Source organism: Oncorhynchus keta, chromosome 19 (assembly GCF_023373465.1).
Source record: "Oncorhynchus keta strain PuntledgeMale-10-30-2019 chromosome 19, Oket_V2, whole genome shotgun sequence".
In the NCBI taxonomy this organism is placed as follows: Eukaryota; Metazoa; Chordata; class Actinopteri; order Salmoniformes; family Salmonidae; genus Oncorhynchus; species Oncorhynchus keta.
In genome coordinates, this window is record NC_068439.1 from 53383695 (window position 1) to 53411534 (window position 27840).

The 27840-nt window shown below is 41.3% G+C and overlaps 1 protein-coding gene across 2 annotated transcripts in view; it reads right to left on the reverse strand.

The window, feature by feature from the left end:
- The window catches only part of LOC118398480 (leucine-rich repeat and fibronectin type-III domain-containing protein 2-like), a 146946-nt gene that overhangs the window by 42620 nt on the left and 76486 nt on the right, over nucleotides 1–27840 (reverse strand). Inside the window, exon 4 of one of the 2 annotated variants that reach the window (XM_035793859.2) lies at nucleotides 22417–22517. Coding sequence is in view for 1 of the 2 variants with exons in the window: in XM_052470798.1 (XP_052326758.1) it covers nucleotides 4317–4379 (63 nt within the window). In the remaining variant the exon portion in view is untranslated. Of the gene's footprint in view, nucleotides 1–4316; nucleotides 4465–22416; nucleotides 22518–27840 lie in introns of those variants that run through there. The other variant, XM_052470798.1, reaches the window with a different exon arrangement.

The window sequence follows — 27840 nt, forward strand, 5'->3', positions numbered from 1 at the left end:
CGAACCAGATTCTCTTTTGTCACAGCTAGCACTGTGTTGCAGTGCCTTAGACCACCACTGTGCCACTCGGGAGGCCCTGCACAAACATTTTTTGATTCATCACATATACTGCTGCTACAGTTTACGATCTGTCACTTTATCCATAGTTACAGTGTATACAGCATCTACCCCAATTACATCGTACCCCTACACATCGACTGGTATCCCATGTATATAGCCAATTTATCATTACTCATTGTGTATTTATGCCTTGTGTTATTGTTTATTTTATCTCTGCATTGTTAGGAACGGCACTTAAGAAAGCATTTCACTGTTAGTCCACGCCACACAAGTATAATTTGATTTGATGTACACAGAAAAACATACACACGCCAATTTAGGTAGTATGTACATGAATGTATAGTTAAAGTGACTATGCATATAAGATAAACAGAGAGAAGCAGCAGCGAAAAAGAGGGGTTGGGTTGGCACACAATGCAAATAGTCCGGGTAACCATTTGGTTACCTGTTCAGGAGTCTTGTGGTTTTGCACGCCCAATTTTTCAGTTTTTGATTTGTTAAAAAAGTTTGAAATATCCAATAAATGTCGTTCCACTTCATGATTGTGTCCCACTTGTGTCCCACACGATTGTGTCCCACATGATTGTGTCCCACTTGTTGCTGTGATGTTGGGCGATTAGGCCTGGCTCGCAATCAGTGTTCCGATTCATCCCAAAGGTGTTCGATGGCGTTGAAGACAGGGCTCTATGCAGGCCAGTCAAGTTCTTCCACACCGATCCTAACAAACCATTTCTGTATGGACCTCATTTTGTGCACGGGTCATTGTCATGCTGAAACAGGAAAGGGCCTTCCTCAAATTGTTGCCACAAAGTTGGAAGCATAGAATCATCTAGAATGTCATTGTATGCTGTAGCGTTAGATTTCCCTTCACTGGAACAAAGAAACCTGAACCATGAAAAACCTGAACCATGAAAATGGCCTATACCTTCTCCACCAAACTTTACAGTTGGCACTATGTATTGGGGCAGGTAGGGTTCTCCTGGCATCTGCCAAACCCAGATTTGTCCGTCGGACTGACGGATTGTGATCATTCCCAAGAACGCGTTTTTACTGCACCAGAATCCAATGGCAGCGAGCTTTACATCACTCCAGCCAACGCTTGGCATTGCGCATGGTGATCTTAGTGTGTGGCTGCTCGGCCATGGAAACCCATTTCATGAAGATCCTGATGAACAGTTATTGTTCTGATGTTTCTTCCAGAGGCAGTTTGGAACTTGTTAGTGAGTGTTGCAACAGAGGACATACAATTTTTACGTGCTACACGCTTCAGCACTTGGCATTCGAGTTCTGTGAGCTTGCTGTTGTTGTTCCTAGATGTTTCCACTTCACAATAACAGCACTTACAGTTGACCGGGGCAGGGCAGAAATTTTATGAACTGACTTGTTGGAAAGGTGGCATCCTATTACAGTGTCACATTGAAAGTCACCGAGCTCTTCAGTAAGGCCATTCTACTGCCAATGTGTGTCTATGGAGAATGCATGGCTGTGTGCTCAATTTTATACAGCTGTCAGCAAAGGTTGTGGCTGAAATAGCCAAATCTATTAATTTTAAAGGGTGTCTGCACACTTTTGTATGTATAGTGTATATTATGTTGGTATGGTTACATAAGACAGAAGGTTACAAAACAATTAAAGGAGGGGGGTTGATTGGGCTGGATGGGTAGGTGTATAATGTGAAGATCTAGCAATGCAAAGGTTGTGTAAACAAATTTCATTATGCAAACTTCTGCATTTTAGCTACTAAGCAATTTTTCAACTACTTTTTAGCTACTTCGCAACTACTTAGCATGCTAGCTAACCCTTCCCCTAACCCTAACCATTTTAGCTAACCCTTCCCCTAACCTTAACCATTTTAGCTAACCCTTCCCCTAACCCTAACTCCAATCTTAAACTTAAACCCTCACCCCAGCCTAGCTAATGTTAGCCAGCTAGCTACCTAGCTAATGTTAGCCACAACATACTTTGACTAATTCGTAACATATTATATATTTCAGCAAATTTGTAACATATTGGACATTTATCAAATTCGTAACATATCATACGAATTGTGATTAATACATACAGTATCATACAAATTAATACATACTGTACGAAATGTAACATATCATACTAAATGGAGTGTCTCGGATTTATGTACAGGTTGGTCTTAGTCACTCTCAGTCCACTCTGCACACACACACCCAACCACCCCCCCCCCACACACAAAGGCCTCCTGCACATTGCCTGTGCTCAGGGTGGACACACTCACACACAACTTCAATGCATTATCAATGCATCTTGTATTAGAAAAGAGGTTCAGAAGAAGAAATAGGCCTTCATAAAAACCTATTAGGGATAGGCGTCCCGTTAACGGGACAGTTGTAATCAATGCAGAGCCTTATGTCAACATAGCAGATTTTAGAGAAACAACAAATGTTTAAGCTGAAAGTCAGTTAAGAACTTATTCTTATTTTCAATGACGGCCTGGGAACAGTGGGTTAACTGCCTGTTCAGGGGCAGAACGACAGATTTGTACCTGGTCAGATAAGGGGTTTGAACTCGCAACCTTACGGTTACTAGTCCAACGCTCTAACCACTAGGCTACACTGCCACCCCTGCCATGCTATTGTTTGAGGAGAGCTCCCAACAAAACACGTTTTTCACCGCAATAGGTTTGATAAATTCACCTCTGAAGGTGAAATGTGTACTTACATTCTGAAATCGTGGTCTGATTTATCATCCAAAGGGTCCCAGAGATAAAATGACGTGTCGTTTTGTTAGATAAAATCCTTTTTCATATCCTAAAAAGGTCCATATAGCATGCACAATCGATTTTGTATTTCCACTCTGTCAATTTGCAAAGAAAGGAATTTGTTAAAATCTAACCCTAAACATTGTTTCAACCAGTAAATTCATGTTTGTATATATTCCTCAGAGATCCTACAATGTAACCAGACTTCACTATTTCATTAGGTGTGTCGTATATCCTATAGGACACCACATTTGGTCAGAGAGTGATGCTTTCATGGCACGCTGATGACGAGGCCGGACTTCATTTGATCGACTCTCTTTGTCAAATAAGCACCAATCGGGATCAAACAAAGCTAGCTCGATAGCCAATGAGCTAGGCTTTAGGGGAATATCCGGAAACCCTGTCTCGGTTGCAAAATGTAGGCGCTAACCTTTTGCGAGAGCATGCCTTTTCCTTTTGGACGAAAAGTATAAGAATATGCAGAGTTATATGTGAGTTATGAAGTTATGAAAACTGGTTGTTTTGCAAATGCTGAACTTATATGGCTACTAATACTGGAAAAGCTAAATCAAAGTCTAAGTATACAGATTTGACGATATTCTTGCAGAAAAAATGTAATATGAATGCAAATGGCTCCTTCACAATTTGCCCAAATGTACCTGATAAATACACAGTAAATGTCATGTTGCTAGCTTCAAGTTATCCATCTGAAACTATGCACATACACTGCTGCCATCTTGTGAACACCATCGGAATTAGAACCAGAGTGATGGCTGGAAGTGGGACCTTTCTGTTGCATTTCAAAGAGGGTGGTAGAAAAAAAACATTTTTGTTTCTTCGTATTCTCTTCTACCAGATCTATTGTGTTATATTCTCCTACACTCAATTCACATTTCCACAAACTTCAAAGTGTTTCCTTTCAAATGGTACCAAGAATATGCATATCCTGAGCTACAGGCAGTTAGATTTGGGTATGTCATTTAGGCAAAACTTTAAAAAAGGGGGGCTATCCCCAACAGTTAAAACTGCGTAGTTTGACTGTGTGTGTACCTACATGTATTTGTGTGTCTATGCACACGTGTGTATGTTTTTCTGTGTACATCAAATTATATTTGTGTGGCGTGGACTAACAGTGAAATGCTTACTTAACTTCTTGGATATAGGGGGCGCTCTTTTAATTTATGGATAAAAACGTTCCCATTTTAAACAAGATATTTTGTCACTAAAAGATGCTTGACTATGCATATAATTGACAGCTTTGAAAAGAAAACACTCTGACGTTTCCAAAACTGCAAAGATATTATCTGTGAGTGCCACAGAACTGATGCTACAGGCGAAACCAAGATGAAACTTCAAACAGGAAGTGAGTAGAATTTGAGGCTCTGTTTTCCATTGTCTCCTTATATGGCTGTGAATGTGCCCTGAACGAGCCTACGCTTTCTGCCGTTTGCCCAAGGTGTCTGCAGCATTGTGACGTATTTGTAGGCATATCATTGGAAGATTGGCCATAAGAGACTACATTTACCAGGTGTCCGCCCGGTGTCCTTTGTCGAAATTGGTGCGTAATCTCCAAGCTGCACGCATTCATCCATGTGATTTAGGGGAGAGAGGAGACTTCCACGAACGATATATCATCGAAGAGATATGTGAAGAACATAACCATCAGCTCTATCTGAGAAACAACCAACACAGAATATCACCCTCAGCAACAATCCCAGAACATAACATAACATAACCATCAGCTCTATCTGAGAAACAACCAACACAGGATATCACCCTCAGCTCTCTTCTGAGCAACAGAACACTGGCTTATATAGCTGGAGAAGGAGTCTGTCATGGGATACAGCCGTATCCTGACGAGGGGGCGTGGTCAGCTCTCCAATTAGCAATGGGGCCGACCAATCAGTTGCTTGGGGGAATTTAAGGACGCCATCCTGAAACACACACACACACATACATACAAAACTACAACACAGAAACTGGGGAACGTAACAGAGGAGAAAAAAAAGTTGTGCAAAAAGGGTCAATGCAGATAGTCCAGATAGCTACTTACTAACTATTTAGCAGTCTTATGGCTTGGGGGAGAAGCTGCTAAAACTTGGCATGCGGTAGCAGAGAGAACATGCATGTGTGTGCGCCTGTGGACGGCATGTAGCCTAGTGGTTAAGAGCATTGGGCCAGTAGCCAATGGGTGGCTGGTTTGAATCCCCTAGCCGAATCGGTGAAAAATCTGTCAATGTGCCCTTGAGGAAGGCACTTAACTATAATCGCTCTGGATTAGCAAATGCTAAATGACCCCAAAATGTTTGTTTTTTTAATGTAGTGTGTGCCCACACTAAACAGAAAGCGGGTGGGTCTGTTTTTTGTTCCATTTGAATGCTTTCTCCACCACAGCTAGTGTTGATTCCCTTGCTCTCCCACACGTATTCCTCCGCCGGTTGGACACAGAGTCCCACTGTTGGCATTAAGATGGAAGGAAGGATTACAGAGGAGCTCTGCCTTCCCATACAGGACCGAGAGCTACACTCTCCACAACAGCACAACTCTCCAGAACATTGCAGCAAAAACCTACGCACTGGCTGTCGGCATCAAATAACTAATCCTTTTGGATGAACACCAGCATCTCACAGAGGCTCGCAGAGGAACAAACTGGGAAAATATGGGTCCCTTTAAGACGGAAAAATACACAGTGTCTTTTAGAATAAAAGTTTTCCTCCACTGTTGGGGAGAGCGAGACGGTTGTTAATATTGCTGATTAAATTGGGTTACATTGGCATCCATATTTTCTCGACAGTTTGGGGGATTCCCCCAAGGATACCCGGCGATGACATATTTCCTTTGAACAGCAATGATAAGGCTGATTACATTTATTCTGAATAATGTAGAATATCTTTGCGATCTGAATTTAAAAATGAAATATGTTATCAGACGTAGTCTGTGGTGAACACGTGTTTGACCAATACAAGCGCATATGTGCGATTGCATGCACAAACATGCACACATATGCACGCATTGTGTGTCAGTGTGTGTCAACGTGTGTACGACACTGAGCTGGATGCACCCTCCCTTTCATTCTGTGAAAGTGCGTGTAAAGCCAGTGATGACAGCCGACAGTGTCCATATGGTAGTTCTAAGGAGCCATGACTGCTGCTATTTCTTTGCCAAAGAAATGTTCTCTCTCTCTCTCTCTCTCTGCATGCTGGGAGTGTTTGGTGCATGCTGGGAATTGTATGAGCGAGCGATTGTATGTTTTCTGGACTTAGATTGCCTGTGTTTTCTTTCTTGTATCCCTTTCTTGGTGGTTTTCCTTTTTCTATGCATGATTAAGGTTATTGTTTATTTAATTTATTTGTTGTGGTAGAATTAAGTATATTGTTTTTTCTTGTCTGAATTGCCCTGGCTTTGGCAGGGATGACGACCCACATGGGGATGCCGTCCCTGTCACTTCGGCACGGCTTTAGGTGTATTACTGAAGCTACTGTCGCTGTGGAGGAGTTTCTGGTCACCGTAGAAGAGAAGGTAGGCTATGAAAATGTCTCTTATGCATCGTGGATGAATAAAGCTGGTGGTGGTTTTTCTTAAAGAAGCGCATCTTTTTGATCGGATGGTTGAGCGTACTTCTTAAAGGTATGTTTATTCAAGTTAGCCACTTTTTCTCTCTGTCAACAAGGGCAACGATTTCGAAGGTACTGCCATTTATTATTGGTTTGCAAACACGTCGTTTTGATGACAGACGTTCATGTTTTTGGACTCACCGGAAATAGACTATGCAGTTATAGTTTAAAGTCAAGTATGACAACAGACTATGTATGGCTTATACTAGTACGGGAAGTCAACAGTGTTTTGAGTGTGGGGATGTTGGCCACAAGCAACATGCTTGACCGAAACGGGAGAAGTTGGAGGGAGGGGTGCAGGTGGTCATCGTAACGCCTGGGCCCACTGATGTAGGGAGAGGTGGGCCGACAGTGGTAGACCAGCCACAAGCACCTGTTGCTGACGAACAAGTTGTCCGTGTTGAGGGTATGGAGTTGCAGCTTGTACCAGAGGGCAACATAGCGTGTGATGTGCAGCATAAAAATATTGTTGTAGGAGGTAAGGACGGATCTGGGGAGACATTTCCTCAGACTGGTGAGGGGGTTCATGTGGAGCTCGTCTCCCAGCTAGTAGAGGAGATGCCCGGTATGATGGGGTGCAAGTGGGGAGTGTTGAGAGAGATGTGGCTGAGGGAAGTCAGGGGTCAGTGGCCTCAGTTGAGGAAAATCAGGAGAAGGATATGGATATCTCTATTGATATGATAGCAGCTGGCAATGACTCAATTTACAATCTAGAGGAGGTAAATGGGTCCTTTGATCAGACTTTTGGGAAATCTGTGAAATTGGCAGATTTTTGGGATGTTGATAAGTTTGTGAGGTCAGCTGTGTTGTTACAGAAGACGGTGGGGTTGGACCAGTTGAGTGTGAAGAAGCGTTTTCGCTTGAGGGAATGTGTTACTGCTCTCATGGCAGCAAAAGGTAGTGGGAAACGTGGTAAGGTTAAAAAGAATGATGATCATCCCTCATAGGGTGTTTTATTTTCTTTGTCTGGTTTCTCTGTGGTTTGTTATGCTTTTTCTTTCTCTTTTCTATATGGAGGTACTGAGGGTAGGTTCTCTCAATTTTAAAGGGACAGGAATAGGAAGGCTTGGGTATTAGAAGTAATAAAACAGAAAAGGCTTAATGTTGTTTTTCTACAGGAGACACAAAGTGATGAGGTTGACTGGGGTATGTGGTGGGAGGGGCAGCATATATTCAGTCATGGTGCTAATTTCAATGCTGGGGTGGCAATTTTATTTTCCTCAGCCTTAGTGGTGACTGTGGTATCTACAACAGAGATTGTCAAGGGTCAGGATGTTATGTTTTTTTTGTTAGTTTAATTATTGTTTATGATCCTAATGAGGGTACAGAGCATATTGCTGTATTTGCTAAAATAAAGACAACCTTAAGACAGTGTGACCAAGAGGGGTGTATGGTTTTAGGTGGGACTGGAACTTTACAGTGGATTTTACTGTTGACTGCACTGCTGAAGAACGAAAGTTTCTATTAGACAAATTCAGGTATGTTTATCCTCGTCACAGTTCACTTTCTTAGCAGCCACATATAAACAGCATGATCACTTTTCTTGTTGTATAAATCCTTCTTGCATCTACATGCTCTCCTCCTCTCACATTTTCCCTTCGCTTGTGGACTTCATTGCACAACATAACCACTGTCTGTGACCAAGACTTACATTGTCACCATATTAGCTAAAGTCATAGTTAACGTAGCTACTAGAACTAACGAGTTAGTAAACCCACTATAATCATGCAGTACAGTTTACAGAAGGCTGATTAGTTTTTACACCGGTGGGCCCCAGTGGCAATACATTCATAAAACCAAAAGCTTGCCTTGACTTGGAAGAGTTCCAGTGTTGGATAGCCATAGCCAGCTAGCTAACATAGCATCCCTCTCTCTTAACTAGGCAAGTCAGTTAAGAAAACATTCTTATTTTCAATGACGACCTAGGAACGGTGGGTTAACTGCCTTGTTCAGGGGCAGAATGACAGATTTGACCTTGTCAGCTCAGGGATTCAATCTTGCTGTGGTCCTTCTGTGGCTCAGTTGGTAGAGCATGGCGCTTGTAACGCCAGGGTAGTGGGTCCGATTCCCGGGACCACCCATACGTAGAATGTATGCACACATGACTGTAAGTCGCTTTGGATAAAAGCGTCAGCTAAATGGCATATATTATTATTATTATTGCTACCTTATGGTTAACTAGTCCAACGCTCTAACCACCTGCCTCACGAGGAGCCCGCCTGTTACGCGAATGCAGTAAGAAACCAAGGTAAGTTGCTAGCTATTATTACACTTAATCAATCAAATCACTAGTTATAACTACACATGGTTGGTGATATTACTCGTTTATCTAGTGTGTCCTGCGTTGCATATAACCGATAGAGTGCGAATTCGTGAAAAAGGACTGTCGTTGCTCCAACGTGTACCTAACCATAAACACCAATGCCTTTCTTAAAATCAATACACAGAAGTATATATTTTTAAACCTGCATATTTAGCTAAAAGAAATCCAGGTTAGCAGGCAATATTAACCAAGTGAAATTGTGTCACTTCTCTTGCGTTCATTGCACGCAGAGTCAGGGTATATGCAACAGTTTGGGCCGCCTGGCTCATTGCGAATTAATTTGCCAGAATTTTACGTAATTATGACATAACATTGAAGGTTGTGCAATGTAACAGGAATATTTAGACTGATGGATGCCACCCGTTAGATAAAATACGTATTTCATTGAAAGAATAAACGTCTTGTTTTCGAGATGATAGTTTCCGGATTAGACCATATTAATGACCTATGGCTCGCATTTCTGTGTGTTATTATGTTATGATTAAGTCTATGATTTGATAGAGCAGTCTGACTGAGCGATGGTAGGCACCAGCAGGCTCATAAGCATTCATTCAAACAGCACTTTTGTGCGTTTTGCTAGCAGCTCTGCTGTTTATGACTTCAAGCCTATCAACTCCTGAGATTAGGCTGGTGTAACAATGTGATGTGAAATGGGTAGCTAGTTTGCGGGGTGCGCGCTAATAGCGTTTCAAACGTCACTCACTCTGAGACTTGGAGTAGTTGTTCCTCTTGCTCTGCATGGGTAACACTACTTCGAGGGTGGCTGTTGTCGTTGAGTTCCTGGTTCGAGCCCAGGTAGGAGCGAGGAGAGGTACGGAAGCTATACTGTTAACACTACTAAAGTGCCTATAAGAACATCCAATAGTCAAAGGTATATGAAATACAAATGGTATAGAGAGAAATAGTCCTTTAATAACTACAACCTAAAACTTCTTACCTGGGAATATTGAAGACTCCTGTTAAAAGGAACCGCCAGCTTTCATATGTTCTCATGTTCTTAGCAAGGAACTTAAACGTTAGCTTTCTTACATGGCACATATTGCACTTTTACTTTCTTCTCCAACACTTTGTTTTGCATTATTTAAACCAAATTGAACATGTTTCATTATTCATTTGAGGGTAAATTGATTTTATTGATGTATTATATTAAGTTAAAATAAGTGTTCATTCAGTTAACCCACCGTTCCTAGGTCGTCATTGAAAATAAGAATGTGTTCTTAACTGACTTGCCTAGTTAAGAGAGAGGGATGCTATGTTAGCTAGCTGGCTATGGCTATCCAACACTGGAACTCTTCCAAGTCAAGGCAAGCTTTTGGTTTTATGAATGTATTGCCACTGGGGCCCACCGGTGTAAAAACTAATCAGCCTTCTGTAAACTGTACTGCATGATTATAGTGAGTTTACTAACTCGTTAGTTCTAGTATCTTTTCTCTGTATATATCAATGATGTTGCTCTTGCTGCGGGCGATTCCCTGATCCACCTCTACGCAGACGACACCATTCTATATACTTTCGGCCCGTCATTGGACACTGTGCTATCAAACCTCCAAACGAGCTTCAATGCCATACAGCACTCCTTCCGTGGCCTCCAACTGCTCTTAAACGCGAGTAAAACCAAATGCATGCTTTTCAACCGATCGCTGCCTGCACCCGCATGCCCGACTAGCATCACCACCCTGGATGGTTCCGACCTTGAATATGTGGACATCTATAAGTACCTAGGTGTCTGGCTAGACTGCAAACTCTCCTTCCAGACTCACATCAAACATCTCCAATCAAAAATCAAATCAAGAGTCGGCTTTCTATTCCGCAACAAAGCCTCCTTCACTCACGCTGCCAAGCTTACCCTAGTAAAACTGACTATCCTACCGATCCTCGACTTCGGCGATGTCATCTACAAAATGGCTTCCAACACTCTACTCAGCAAACTGGATGCAGTCTATCACAGTGCCATCCGTTTTGTCACTAAAGCACCTTATACCACCCACCACTGCGACTTGTATGCTCTAGTCGGCTGGCCCTCACTACATATTCGTTGCCAGACCCACTGGCTCCAGGTCATCTACAAGTCCATGCTAGGTAAAGCTCCGCCTTATCTCAGTTCACTGGTCACGATGGCAACACCCATCCGTAGCACGCGCTCCAGCAGGTGTATCTCACTGATCATCCCTAAAGCCAACACCTCATTTGGCCGCCTTTCGTTCCAGTACTCTGCTGCCTGTGACTGGAACGAATTGCAAAAATGGCTGAAGTTGGAGACTTTTATCTCCCTCACCAACTTCAAACATCAGCTATCCGAGCAGCTAACCGATCGCTGCAGCTGTACATAGTCTATAGGTAAATAGCTCACCCATTTTCACCTACCTCATTCCCATACTGTTTTTATACTGTTTTTATTTATTTACTTTTCTGCTCTTTTGCACACCAATATCTCTACCTGTACATGACCATCTGATCATTTATCACTCCAGTGTTAATCTGCAAAATTGTATTATTCGCCTACCTCCTCATGCCTTTTGCACACATTGTATATAGACTGCCCATTTTTTCTACTGTGTTATTGACTTGCTAATTGTTTACTCCATGTGTAACTCTGTTCACACTGCTATGCTTTATCTTGGCCAGGTCGCAGTTGCAAATGAGAACTTGTTCTCAACTAGCCTACCTGGTTAAATAAAGGTGAAATAAAATAAAAAAAATAAAAATGGTTGCAATTGTCATTATTACAAATAATTTTAAAAATCGTCCGATTAATCGTTATCGGCTTTTTTTGTCCTCCAATAATCGATATCGGTGTTGAAAAATCATAATGGGTCAACCTCTGAGGGAGTGAAATTATCCAGCTCAATTATGTAATAAATAATTCAATCCAAAATTACAACCAATTGATTACAGCATTACCCCAAAAATGGAGAAGGCAAGTGGCAGCAGGGGGAGGTAGGACATTGGTCTGTCTGCCCAATTTAAAGGATCAAAACAAAACTAGCATAAATAGGAAAGTATTCCAGTTGAATTTGAGGATGTTGACATCTGTGTCATACAGATTGCAAAAAGCTGGGAAGAGACTTTTGATGTACCCCATGGCACAGTTGATATAGATGACGCAAGATTCAAGACTTTGTTTATTTTCAACAAAAATTATTGTACAGAATTCTTGCCACCAACAAATTGTTGAATATTTGGGGCATACAATCATCGCAGCTCTCCAGATTTTGTTGTGAGGATACAGAATCAATAGACCATTTGTTCTAGTATTGCCCGTCCACCAATGAGCCAACAACCAACAAAATGAACAAAAGAGAAAAACAACAATGAAAAAACTAAAGACATCAAGGAAAACAAAAATCAAACCAGCAAGGCTAACTCTATGCGTTGGAGTGCATGTGTGGCACTATTTACATGTGTGTATGCATGTGTACGCGCGTACAAGCAGCCTCCAGAAAAAAGGTATTGGATGTAACAGCGGTCCCCTCAGTGTCATTCAAACATATTTAAAAAAAAATAATAATAATAATAATTTTTTACTTTTACCTTTGACTGTCATTCTATCGCTCGCCCAGCAACATCACTCCCGCTTGTCTCCAGTTCCACATTTCAACCCTCAATTTCCCTCAGCCCACCCCCACTTATCTCTGCTGGCCACCCTCTTCAGATTTCTACCAGCCATATATCTTTCAACTATGCTGTGTATGTTTATAATACAATGTAAATCTGTCTAATCTAATAGAATCCACAGATTGTGAGTTGAAGATACTTGTACTACGAGTATTAGTAATTGACTGACCAGGTCTCTCCAGATCTCCCCAAAAATGCTATTTCTAAGGTCAATTTTAGATGCATGTTATGTTTTTCATCCATTCCTTTAACCTCAGACCAGAAACAAGCTACTGGGACAGTGGCAAGGCATTTTTCTTCAAAATATATACTTTAATGTTCACTAGTTGGACACGCTAACGCAGCCGGGTACTAAACTGTAAACCAATCACAACTTTTGTACCAGCCATGGTACTATCTCTACTGATCACATTATCTAGACAGCTGGTGACATCTCAAGAGAGATCTCCATCTGACAAATTGTTATCAGGTAAGTTAAAGTTATTTCTAATCAAACTATTTAGTAATAGAAACATGACACCATCAATGCAAGCTATAAAATGACTCCCAATTTAGAACACAGCAACCTTAGAAATGTAAGTAGTGTAACGCTCGTCGTCGGTGGAAGGAAGAGTGGACCAAAAGCGCAGCGTGTAAAAGTGTTCATGATATTTATTTACAAGAAACACAAACAAAAATTACAAATCCAAAAACGAACGCAAACAGTTCCGTCAGGCACAGACACTAAACAGAAAATAACACCCCACAAAACCCAAACGGAAAATCACAACTTATATCTGATCCCCAATCAGAGACAACGATAGACAGCTAGCTGCCTCTGATTGGGAACCAAACTCGGCAAACCAACAAAGAAAAAGAAAACATAGATTTTTCCCACCCGAGTCGCACCCTGACCTAACCAAACATAGAGAATAAATAAGGATCTCTAGAGCAAGTAGATCCGGAGCAAATAGCTTTATCACAAGCTGCATGTCATTCCGGGACTAGGAGTTGTTTATTCCAAGTAATAATTGAAGTCAACAAACACACTGTGGTCAAATCTATTCTTGTTGGATTATGCAAGGCTTTAGCTAAGTCATTATTGTTTAGGAGCTATTACTTGAATTGCATGACTAATATAAAGTTAAATATTCTAACCCTCTACTTTTCTTTCCCTGAAAGTGGATTTTCAGTCTAAAGGCAAATAGCCCAAAATCCTACAATCTGTGCACGTAAATAGATTTGATGTACATTATACGATGTTTTAGGGCATTCACTTTTACCCTCTGAAAAATATTTTGAAGCAATCATTAACAGTTTTATTTTAAAGGGACCGGGGGGATGTTTTATTGGAATGAATTGCGGATCTCTTTAACAGGAGAGGATTTTCTGCAGGAGAGGATTTGATGTACTTTACTTTCTCAGTCACTGCCCTTCTCTCCGGCTCCACAAAGAGTTTCCACTGAAGCAGAGTGCATCAATATTAGAAATGCCCGTGAAATTCTACGGATTCCTCCGTGCACTGTATATCATTTCACGGACATAGGGGGATTCTGACATCCTTCATCTCCTCTTTCCACCCTGCCCGACTCAGAATAAGAGGACATATCACCTTTCACTGGCGACAAGACAGGTGTAATAAAACAAGACTGAAACATGTATCCTCCCCTGCAGCATGGTCCACTACATTGTTTTTCACCCCCATCGTTGGTTGATGGATTTGGTCTGTATGAAAAACACAGGACACAGCTAGGCATAGTTGGCATTAGGCTATGGCAGATATAAAGACAAAATGGCTGCCATTGAGAATAACCCCATTTACGGCCCCTCTGTTACCTCTCATTATCAAAAGTAACAGTATCCCCACATCTAGAGGTCGAATCTTATCGTCCTCTCCATCTAGAAGGAAGCATTACTGAGCAACGTAAAGCAGGGCTACCTGTGGTGACTGGGTCAGAGAGGTGTAGGATGTGCCTCCTTCTCACACCATGGATCTAGGCAACTCCAGCTGTGTTCACAATAGAAGCCAGGAAACAGCCCGTTTCAAAAACAGACAAAAACTATTGCTGTCAAAAACATATAGAAAAATAGTATTTTTTACTCAAGCAATAAGACTTTTCCTTTACTTTTATAAAGTAACAACAATTGGACAACTTTGACTCAGCAGCACCAGATTTTACTTTAAAGTTTAATGAAATTAGAGTTTGAGATTGAGATTCCTCCCGCTGTTTTCTATTTACTTGAAGAGATACAAATGCATAATAAAAACATTTATTCATGTTTTTCTGTGGAAATGAAACAAATCGTTCTGGCAAGGCATGTGCAGTAGGGAGGGACACAACTTTTGAAGACCTCTGGCTTTGTAGTTGGCTAGCAAGGCAAGAGACATTTTTAAATCTTAAACATATTTCCCTAGGTGGTGGGCCATACATAGCAAGCTATCTGCTTTAGTTTTCTAGATGATCAATCTCTGTCTAAGGAGGAGCTGGTTTTTACATATTCTGTATATTTATTTATTCTGAACACATTTCCATATGTTGGCAATGTAAATTCTTGCAATTCTTTTCAAAATACATACTATAATGTTCACTATCTAGACAGGCACATGCAGCCGAGTACTAAACTGTAAACCAATCCCAACTTGTGTACCAGCCATTGTTTTTTTGCCTTGTTGTAACTTATTTTTTTACTTGTTTTGTACATAATCTCTCATGACCGAAAAATAACTTCTGGACATCAGAACAGCGATTACTCACCAAGAACTGGAAGAAGCTTTTTCCTTTAATGACTCCGACAAGTCCGACTTGAAGGATGTACTGCTTTCCTGGGAACAGGCCCAAATCCCTGTCATTTGCGTGAAGAGAATTCGTAGGCGAGCAAGTAAAACCCCACTGCTATCCGTTCTATTTGCAAACATGCAATCATTGGAAAATAAAATCAAAGACCAACGAGCAAGATTAAACTACCAACGGGACAATTAAAAACTGTAATATCTTATGTTTCACTGAGTCGTGGCTGAACGATGACATGAACATCATACAGCTGCAGAGTTTGACACTGTATAGGCAGGATAGAACAGCAGCCTCTGGTAAGACAAGGGCAGTCTATGTATATTTGTAAACAACAGCTGGTGCATGATATCTAAGGAAGTCTCAAGGTTTTGCTCACCTAAGGTAGAGTATCTCATAATAAGCTCTAGACCACACTATCTACCTAGAGAGTTTTCATCTGTATTTTTCGTAGCTGTCCACATACCACCACAGACTGATGCTGGCACTAAGACTGCACTCAATGAGCCATAAGCAAACACTCATCCAGAGGCGGCGCTCCTAGTGGGAATTTAATGCAGGGAAACTTAAATTCGTTCTACCAAATTTCCACTAGCATTTTCCAATAGCATGTTAACCCTATTTCCACTAGCATGTTAAATGTGCATCCAGGGGGAACCCTAACCCTAACATTTACTCCACACACAGAGACATGTACAAAGCTCTCCCTCACCCTCCATTTGGCAAATCTTACCATAATTCTATCCTCCTGATTCCTGCTTACAAGCAAATATTAAAGCAGGAAGCACCAGGGACTTGGTCTGTAAAAAAGTGGTCAGATGAAGCAGATGCTAAGCTACAGGACTGATTCGCTAGCACAGTCTGGAATAAGTTCCGGGATTCTTCCGGTGGCATTGAGGAGTACACAACAGTCACTGGCTTCATCAATAAGTGCATCGATGACATTGTCCTCACAGTGACTGTATGTACATACCCCAACCAGAAGCCATGGATTACAGGCAACATCCGCACTGAGCTAAAGCGGGACTCTAACCTGGAAGCTTATAAGAAATCTCGCTATGCCCTCCGACGAACCACCAAACAGGCAAAACGTCAATACAGGACTAAGATCGAATCATACGACACCGGCTCCGACGCTCATCGGATGTGGCAGGTCTTGCAAACTATTACAGACTACAAAGGACAGCACAGCCGAGAGCTACCCAGTGACACGAGCCTACCAGACGAGCTAAATTACTTATATGCTTGCTTCGAGGCAAGTAACACTGAAACATGCATGAAAGCATCTGCTATTCCGGAAGACTGTGTGATCACGCTCTCCACAGCCGATGTGAGTAAGACCTTTAAACAGGTCGACATTCACAAGGACGCAGGGCAAGACGGATTACCAGGACGTGTACTGCGAGCATGCGCTGACCAATTGGCAAGTGTCTTCACTGACAATTTCAACCTCTCCCTGTCTGAGTCTGTAATACCAACATGTTTCAAGCAGACCACCATAGTCCTTGTGCCCAAGAACACCAAGCTAACCTGCCTAAATGACTACTGACCGGTAGCACTCACGTTTGTAGCCATTAATTGCTTTGAAATGCTGGTCATGGCTCACACCAACTGCCCTAATAGATCCTAATAGATCCACAGATGATGCAATCTCTATTGCACTCCACACTGCCCTTTCCCACCTGGACAAAATGAATGTGAGAGTGCTATTCATTGACTACAACTCAGTGTTCAACACCATAGTGCCATCAAAGGTCATCACTAAGCTAAGAACCCTGGGACAAAACACCTCCCTCTGCAACTGGATCCTGGACTTCCTGATGGGCCGGGTAGGTAATAATACATCCGCCACGCTGATCCTCAACACTGTGGGCCCATCAGGGGTACGTGCTCAGTCCTCTCATGTACTCCCTGTTCACTCATGTATGGCCAGGCACGACCCCAACACCATCATTAAGTTTGCCGATGATCACCGACAACCAAGAGACAGCCTGTAGGGAAAAGGTCAGAGACCTGGCCGTGTGGTGCCAAGATAGCAACTCTCCCTCAAAGTGATCAAGACAAAGGAGATGATTGTGGACTACAGGAAAAGGAGGACTGAGCACGCCACCATTCTAATCGACAGGACTGTAGTTGAGCAGGTTGAGAGCTTCAAGTTTGTTGGTGTCCACATCGCAAACGAACTAACGTGGTCCAAGCACACCAAGACAGTCGTGAAGAGGGCACGACAAAACCTATTCCCCCTCAGGAGACGGAAAAGATTTGGCATGGGTCCTCAGATCCTCAAAAGGTTCATCAAGAGCATCCTGACTGGCTGCATCACTGCCTGGTATGGCAACTGCTCGGCCTCCGACTGCAAAGCACTACAGAAGGTAGTGTGTATGGCCCAATACATCACTGCCCCCCCCCCCTTTTCACGCTGATGCTATTCTCTGTTATCTATGTATAGTCACTTTAATAACTTTAATATATAATTTATATATTACCTCAATTACCTGAACTAAGCTGTGCCCCCGCACGTTGACTCTGTACCGGTACGCCCTGTATATATCCTTGCTATTGTTATTTTACTGCTGCTATTTAATTATTTGTTACTTGTATTTCTTATTATATTATTGTATTTGTAAAAGTTTTTATATATAACTGCAATGTTGATTAGGGCGTGTAACTAAGCATTTCACTGTAAGGTCTCTATACCTGTTGTATTCGGTGCATGTGACAAATAAGATTTGATTTGGTAATATCTCTGCTGATCACGTTGCCAATCACCTTATATAGACAGCTGGTGACAAATCTCAAGAGAGATCTCCGTCTGACAAGTTGCTATCAGGTAAGTCTTTTAGCTCTTTCCAATCTATTTAGTTATGGAAACATGATACCATCAATGCAAGCTATAAAATGCCTCACAACACAGCAACCGTAGTGATTTAGCGAGCTTGCTAGTGAGCTAGCTAGTTGCAACAAGTAGATCCGGAGCAAATAGCTTTATCACTAGCTAGCATGTCATTCCGGGACAAGGAGTTGTTTATTCCATGTAATAATTTAAGTCAACAAAAATCTATATGACATGTAGTCTAAATCTAATACAGTCATCGGGGCAGAACCCATACATTTAATTCATACTGAAACATGGCAAATGCTACATTAATAGTTGGAGTAGGATAGTTGGAGTTGTAGTCCGTCAGGATCATTTTCTAGCTCACAAACTACATTCCTTTTCTGTGATTATTTATGTTACTCATTCTTGTCTCTCACTTTTGTCTCACGTGGGCTATTCAACTCTCATGTCCTGCTCTCAGAGCTCAAACACAGTGCTATTAACCAATCATGGACTGATTCACTCACCTGTGAGGAGAACCATCCTGCTGCAGGTTGAACTACGCCCTGCCATCAGTATTTAGACATTGGGACCACATGCATTTGCCTGTTGTCTTTTCTTTGTTGGTTTTGTCTTACGCAGTCTAGTGCATTTTAAAGTTGAAGAAACACCAACTACAGATACACATGTTTTTTTTTGAGCATCTCAAAGACTAAATTCAATGTGGAATTAGTTTAACAAGTCCCTGTCAGGAGCCCAGGCGTATGCCATAGATGATAGTTCTCGTCTTTGGACCACACAATATTTAGACTGCATTCTTCGAAGGGACTTGTCTCTCTCGGTCAGCTACATTGGTGACCAGGGTGGGATCCTTTCGATATGCCTATGGGGCCAGGGTACACACATTCTCCTAAAGAGAAGGGGCAATACTGAAGCATGCATTGATGACCGTTCGACAGTCTCCATCAGAGATTAATTTGTATTGCGCCTTTTTTTATGTCAGTCACTAATAGTCAGTCAATTAGCCCATGTCAGCTAACATTTTTTAGATGTCTAAGTTAATTTAGCGGCCAGGTATCTAAACCTATTATCATGGTCGAATTACCGGCCGAGGGGCCCACTTGATTTTGTTAGTCAGTCTCACTCAGATATTATATTCAAAACTGCAAACATTTCTCTCCACCCAATAGCAACATCTGTGGAATTGCTTGAAATTAGTTATAAAATAGCAACATTTTCTATACACCGCATGGCAAAATGTTTAGAATTGCACAGATAATAAAATATCTCTTTCAAGAGGGGGGTCACTAAAATGTTTTGCTCGCAGTGTGTGTGTGTGTGTGTGGGGGGGTATAGATGTGGGTACGCAGGCCGGCGAGCAACTGCAGCCCCTCATTTAGACTTCTGTTTTTTTGTGGCCCCCACCCCCATCAAAGTTGCCCATTCCTGGCATAGATGGTAAAGTTCTCGTTTATGGACTGCAACACTGTAAGATTGTGCCCTCCTAGACACTTGTTATACATTGATTGACAAGTTAAACTATATTTAGATACTTCAAATACTGCCTGAGACGCCTCACTTGCTATTTGTCTCTGTGAAACAGTTTGTGATGGTGTTCTTTGTTGGAATGTATATGCATGAAACGTACATTATGGAAAACATGTCTCACACTCAGTCACAGTCAGTAGAATAATGAATGGATTGGCAAGATTTTGGGACCGTCAACTTTTAGAAGGTTAGTAGGAAAGTTAATATACTAAATATATTCACATTCACTGAACATTTAGTATTTGAAACTCAGACATTAATTTCCCAACTGCCGTTTCTATAATCCTGCAGGCTCTTTATTATTCTCCATACCTTATATTCCAATGCATCCAACATTATGCAGGCCCACCATGGTATTGGACAGCTGCTATTTGAGACCTCATCTGGTTTAGAAATCAAACTCTCAAAATCTTACTGCAGAGCACATTGTACAATTGTTTTTAGAGAATATTGTATTACAAGGTATGCGACAAGTGCAAGCTATGCCACATGTATTGGCTAATATACATATATAGCTGTTTTCTTTTTTAAACCTCCATTCTAACATACAGTATCAGTCAAAAGTTTGGACACACCTATTCATTCAAGGGCTTTTCTTAATTTTGACTATTTTCTACATTGTAGAATAATAGTGAAGGCATCAAAACTATGAAATAACACATATGAAATCATGTAGTCACCAAAAAAAAGTGTTAAACAAATCCAACTATATTTCATATTTGAGATTCTTCAAAGTAGGCATCCTTTGCCTTGATGACAGCTTGGACACTCTTGGGCATTCTCTCAACCGGCTTCATGACGTAGTCACCTGGAATGCATTTCAATTAACAGGTGTGCCTTGTTAAAATGTTATTGGTGTTGTGACAAGGTAGGGCTGGTATACAGAAGATAGCCCTATTTGGTAAAAAACCAAGTCCATATTATGGAAATAACAGCTGAAATAAGCAAAGAGAAACTACAGTCCATCATTACTTTAAGACATACAGTTCAGTCAATACGGAACATTCCAAGAACTTTGAAAGTTTCTTCAAGTGCAGTCGCTAAAACCATCGAGCGCTATGATGACACCGTCTCTCCTGAGGACCGCCACAGGAAAGGAAGACCCAGACTTACCTCTGCTGCAGAGGATAAGTTCATTAGAGTTAACTGCACCTCAGAAATTGCAGCCCAAATAAATGCTTTACAGAGTACAATAACAGACACATCTCAACATCAATTGTTCAGAGGAGACTTTGTGAATCAGGCCTTCATGGTAGAATTACTACAAAGAAACCTCTACGAAATAATAAGAAGAGACTTTGCTTGGACCAAGAAACACGAGCAATGGACATTAGACTGGTGGAAATCTGTCCTTTGGTCTAATGAGTCCAAATTTGAGATCTTTGGTACCAACCGCCGTGGCTTTGTCAGACGCAGTGTAGGTGAACAAATTATCTCCACATGCGTGGTTTCCACCGTGAAGCATGGAGGAGGAGGTCTGATAGTGTGGGGCTGCTTTGCTGGTGACAATGCCTGTGATTTATTTAGAATTCAAGGCACACTTAACCAGCATGGCTACCACAGCATTCTGCAGCGATACGCCATCCCATCGGGTTTGCACTTAGTGGGACTATCATTTGTTTTTCAACCTGACAATGACCCAAAATAAACTTCCAGGTTGTGTAAGGGCTATTTGACGAAGAATGAGTGTGATGGAGTGCTGCATCAAATGACCTGGCTTCCACAATCACCGACCTCAATCTAATTGAGATGGTTTCAGATTCCTCCACAGATTGAAGGAAAAGCAACCAACACGTGCTCAGCATATGTGGGAACTACTTCAAGACTGTTGGAAAAGCGTTCCTTATGAAGTTGGTTGAGAAAATGCCAAGAGTGTGCAAAGCTGTTATCAAGGCAAAGGTTGATGCTCTGAAGAATCTCAGATATCAAATATGTGTTGTTTAACACTTTTTTTGGTTACTACATGATTCCATATGTGTTTTTCTTAGTTGTGATGTCTTCACTATTATTCTACAATGTAGATAAATAGTAAAAATAAAGAAAAGCCCTTGAATGAGTAGGTGTGTCCAAACTTATGACTGGTACTGTACATGACCAACACACACCTTTCTATCAACATGCTTTTATTTGGGTTTCAATGCAAAGTATATGATTGAATGTCTATTTAAGCATGCAGCTAGTTACTTGAAATGAGACATATAATCATGCCAAAACGTGATTAAAAAATGTAGTTCACTGACAAATTGACATTTACAGTAGCTGGCTAGGCCAGTCAAACTGTGCCATTGGCTATCTTTCAATAAATTGGCTAAATGGTCAATAGAGTTACTTCTTCATAAGATCAAGACAATTCGTGTTGCATGCTGGGTATTTCAAATGCACTCAAAAAATCTAATCTTATTTCTAGATATGTCTGTTCCTCGTCATCAGACAGCAGCTCACAAGAGGCTGTGTTTACATCATAGATAGAAGCAGGCCTTTGGCTGAAATATACTTTGTATGAGAAAAAGTGCAAGAATTTAATTATCCCCTCTCTCGACAGGGATTGATTGATTTCACGTTTTTTGGAGGCTGCTGGAGGGCCCTGGCTGCATTCTGGAGCTTCTCTTCCACTCTTAAGGTCACCCAGGTGTTGGTCTGAGAGAAATCATAAACCGGCATGCTTCTACGTGCCCTATGCTGCTCAACAATCACCATGCCAGCACTCAAAACCATCATCAGTCCAGCCTCATACCACTTTGTTCCACCTAAACCTTTCATTTCCCAAGACTTTCTCCATCAAAAACAAAGGCCTTTAAAGGATTTATCAACCTTTGTTTTTCCTCTAGAGAACTTTGTTTTTGTACCAGTAAGGTTAAGGCTCTTAGGTATTGGGTATGCTGTAGGTGTGTGAGATGAGTGGATTCCCAAACACCTGTGCTGTGTTCTGTGCTACTTACCTGTATTGTGTTGTGTCACTGCCATAGGTTCACTCACGGGGCATCGCCCGTCAATCACAGCCTGCAGGTCTCTTCCCACCACACCAGAGGGAATGGCCAACCTGGAGAGCACACACACAGCAACACACACAATCTGCTCAGTTCACACATGGAAACACGCTTCGATCAGCTCAAACACAGATCATGTGTAAATAGCTAGAGGAATTTTGAAAATCCAATGGATGTGGAATTCCTGTACAAGTAGTGGTCAAATTAGCCCCTTCCAATAATACAAATCTAGTCCTGGTGGATGCATAAGAGCTATTTATTGGGCATCAATGCAATAGACAGCCTCAACTTAAGTCCTTATGATGTAATGCTTTGTGTTTGATGAATTTGATAAAGATTTTCAGAGCAGCATTGCTAAAAAAAACTGATTCCTCTAATAACCCAGTGGAATCTGAATCTGAATATGACCGTCAAATGCCCTGCAAAGGGGATTTCGTTTCTAGACGTATCCATAGAACAGCCTACGAGATGCAGGGGAGGGGATCCCAGTATCTGGGCGGATTTCTGAGAGCTTTGCGACAACGCTTTAACACACCGTAAGAATGGTTCCTCAGGCAGACCCCAGCCTGTCAGTGTCTGCAAATCCTGTCTGATAAATAAAAAATGAAAGAAAAAAAAACAATGAGGTGCACTCACTCACAGTGTGGGAGCTCAAACTGAATATAGATGAAATGCACATCCATACCAATGTAGTCTGCTCCTGCTCCTGCAACTGGAGCCTGAGTCTCTAATCAAGATAGGTGGAAAAGGGTGGCATGTTACCAAGTCTGCCATCTAAATAGTGCCCAAGTGGGACATAATAAAGATGACTCATGCACACTGAGTATGATGATGCTAGGAAATAGTTGTCTTACTGAATACAGTGAAGAGGGACAAAACAATAGAATCAAAGAGCTACCTAAACTGTGCCACAACACAAGTAATTGCGTTCCACTAGTTTGAACAGACAGAAAACACAGACACCTCCCAGACAGACAGCTGAATGGGTTTGCTTGACAGAAACATGGATAAATAGTGTGAAGCCCATTGTAGCAGTGTAGACCTCTCAACTACATTGAAGATAATTCAATCTGACAGAGAATAATTGTGATAAGAAAGTGTTTAATAACCTACTTCATATAATTACAACCTAGCGCACCTGCCAAACTCATTAGCTCTGTGATATTAGGGTGAAGGATTGAGCCGCATTTATGTAAATTGAGAGCTTGATGAAGTTATAATAAATCGGATAGCACTGGATTATGAGGCTTTATGGGATAGAGACATTACATGTTGTTTTATTGTGTAGCTTCCTGTTCTTGCAAAAATGTTCAGTTCAAAAGACACGTGAGTCATAAACATGTTAACTGCATAGGGAGGTATGTGCAAGACCGATTGCTTTCTGCATTTTTGCAAGACTTCAGGGAATAAATGTTTGCTTTCGAACATAAATAGAGCCTTCAAATCAATTTCAGGCCTAACCTATTTTCATAATGATCTATCTCTATTCATCTAGCACTTGGATGTGCCATACACTGCAACAAAGAGCCGAAGGTATAAGAGGATTTCGATTCATTCACCCCTTAAAACCCTTGACTGCTCAAACTCATCAACACACACTCATCTATCAGTATTTGAATTCCATCTGTATAAATATGCAGAACATTCTTTGAACACAGTTAGTTTTCGACTAACGACACAAGCTAATGGTCGCTTTTTTCTTTAGCCTATATTGAAATGAGGATTCTGCTTTCCCATTAAGTGGCTAATGTTCCATAAGATTGACAGATCATCACATTTGCACAGCTATTTTTGCTTCTGTGATGGGCCATCGTGCAAGATAAACAAAGTGCAAAGCAGAATCTTACACACAGGAAGAGAACTTGATCTCTCAGCCTCTTAGCAGCCACATCTGCTTAAGGGACAGATCAACATTTACTGGGGAAGAAGGGTGGTCCAAACTCAGGGAGGGTTGTCAAACTTCTTCTTTTTTTTTGCTTCGGGGAGGGTTATGTGGTTTTTGGGATGGCACAGGGGAGGGTAGTGCGTTTTTTCCCCTGCTTTATATTTGCTCTTCTGCTTCTATTTTCACTATAAACTATGTCTTGACTTACTTTTGACATTACCCTACAAAAACATAGAAATGTTTGGTATGGTGTGGCTATTATTAAGCTTTAGTTACTGCAGGCCTACGATACAAAGGCAGTGCGCCAAGGCGCTCCAACTGACTCCGACTGTTCAACTTGAGGTGCGGAAGAATGTTTCAGGCCTACCAGAGTTACTCCTATAATCTAACAATATAATGCTTATCTTTATACAAAATATTTGAATTAAAAATCTCTGACAGATGAAATGTAATGTGGACAATTATTGTTTTAAGAAAGTAACTCCCCCCCTAAAAAAAGTCTATACCTAGCTAGAGATACCCTAAAGACTCTGGCAAGTGCGCAAGTCCAGTGTTACTTTGATTATGCCGGCACATCATGGTTCACCAGCAGCCCCAAACATCTAAATAATAAGCTTCCAGCCAAGCAAGCTTCTAAGAATTGTACTAAAACTCCCCCTCATATTCATCTGGAGGTTATTTCTGTGTCAGTATCTATGTAATGTGTCTGTATCTATGTAATTGCGTATATTTGTATGTAAAACATAGGGACCACAATGATAATAAGTCCCCGACTTTATTGTGCAATCCTGGTCACTATAAAAAATATTTGTGTATGTATTGTTTTTAATTAACGGACAAATAAAATATATCAATCAATCAATCTGAGCTGTGCAGCGGCCAATTGATAAATGGAAAGAGACATCTATTACAAAACACTAAAAAGTTTAATAACATTTGGATATTGTCAAGCCAAGCCTTCGATACTGGGTAAGCCGATGTATTTTCTGTTTGTCAAGACTGACAAAGTCAATTTATTGTGGTGTTAAAAACACAAACCATGATATTGAAGTACTCGAAATCGGTATGCTTTGTTTATTGGTTGCGTGGTGCATTGGTACAGAAACATTGGCACAGAAATTCGTTGCATATATTTTATATAATTATAAATATGGCATCAAAATGTTGAAAATCTGATTTTCCCCTAGCTAAACATTGTCTGCAGCTGACTCTGATCATATTGTAATGAAACAGGCAGGGAGAGTGAGCTAGTCTGTGGTGGTCGGCAAACCCACAACCTTCTGGCCTGTAACATTGTGTGGCATCGACTGTGCCAGAAAAGCATGCTGAAGTGGCAAAGTCGATATCCACATATATAAACAGAGGGTAGCTACATTTATTGTTATTTGTGGTCGTAGACATTAGTTTGAGTTAATTTTATGAGGGGGAGGGTGTTCAATTTATTTTAAAGTACAAGGGGAGGGTAATGTGACAATATTTGTAACGTTGGGGGGGGGGAGTGCATTTTTTTTAATGACACGTACATTTGGATCTGTCCCTAATCTCTCATGGCCAGACTGCGTAAATCGAGCATCTGACCAAATTACACCAGATTTTAGTTCTGTGAAATGAACATCTGCCAGGTATTTCTCACCTCATCCAGAGCCAAATCCTTTGACTTTCAAATGATGAGATCTGAATGACTTCTACCTATTCCATAGAGAGAGATGGAGATAAATGGAGAGAACTCTGCTCCAAACACAGGGCCGGTAATTAGTCAGCTGGCGAACGAGAAATGGCTGCCAAGTGAGTCAGACTATCTTGGCTGTACTGTATCTCATTCTTAAAAATCACCAGAAGCTTTGCTTCAGAACGCTTTGCTACAACATGGATTGATTTAGAGAGATCATTGCTAATAATAATAGTAATATCTACAGGGAACACTTTGGTATGGTGAAATATGCTATCTAATGACCAGCCTTTAAATACGCTGATCAGGAGTGTGTGGGTTTCACAAGCTATCACCAGTTCCCTTAATCAATGACTACTGTTTATTAACCTAATGAGCATAGTTAGAATAACAAATGTTGTATTCGGGAAATATTGGACCTCTGTTTACGAGGTGGCAAGCTGTTTTTGATGTGGCTTGACTGTATGGTTGTTCTAGTTCCCCAAAGAGCCAGCGTAGAAATGAACTCTCTCCAGATCATAAATTCAACATTAGTAATTTATTCCCCGGCCTCCATCAGAACACTAATGAGAAAAACAAGGCATATTCAGAATTTTTATACAGCAGAGGGGTATTTAACTCTTACCCTACGACAGGAATCATCAACTAGATTCAACCGCGGGCCATTTTTTTCTGGAGCGTATGGTCGGGGGGGCCAGAACACAAATTCACTCTGACTATCTACTCCGATTTCAGAGAACTTTCGTCTGAGTGTGCCAGAACACAGAATAACTGATGAATTTACGAATGTGCGACACTCGTTGAATATGACTGGTGTCAGTAAACGTCTGCAAATATGATTTTTTTCCCCCAATTGTTGCCAGCAGCACAGTTACAGTCACCAACACTCTGGATAACATGACAAGAGCCAAATAAAGGCGAGTAAAATGGTTAAAGTGAGGTGTTATCTCTTTTGTGTCTGGAAGTAGCGCGCAAGCTAGAGCCAACTTTACCCAGTTAGCTTGGGTGCTTGACTGCCGTTGTGAGGTCAGAACGATTGGATCAACTCTACTCCTTGGCCCGAGCGTCCAGTGTGCACTCTGAACGCTCCAAGTGTGAAATGTTCCGAATTTACAAACGGACAATCTGACAAAGCTCTGAATTTACTAACGACCCAGAGTAAACTCTGGCACTCCAGAGTGAATTTATGAACTCACACATAATTACAAATCATTTGTAGACAAAAAATGGACTGCAAATTGACCACAGTGTTACGACTTCTATGAATGGTGGGTGGAGGAGTCAAGCGCAGAGAGCAGGTAATTCCGTACGTGGAACTTTTATTCCAATGACAGAGGAAAAACAGACATGCAAAACACAAGGCCACATGAAACAACCCGTCCAAATAAACAGGACTAAAACTGTCCGGAAAAATAGAGATCACACTAATCAACCAACACCAATAAACAGAGAACAAGCCCGCACAATACCCAGCGGGCCTAGGGCCCTTAAATAGCCTACAAACAAAACTAAACTCAAAACAGGTGTAACCAAACTAGACCCAACTAACAGAAACAAAAGGAAAGGGAATCGATGGCAGCTAGTAGGCCGGCGACGACGACCGCCGAGCGCCGCCCGAACAGGAAGAGGCACCATCTTCGTGACACACAGATATAGTTTTTGACTGAAACACAATCATTTCTAACCTTGCTTACATTTGTATATGATCATGTCTCTCTATTATGAGTGGAAATAATTGGGAAAAGATTTCCAAAATGAAAATCAATTGGAGCTGATTTCCTGGTGTTTTGAAAGTCTTTTATGTCCAACAATGAACATACCA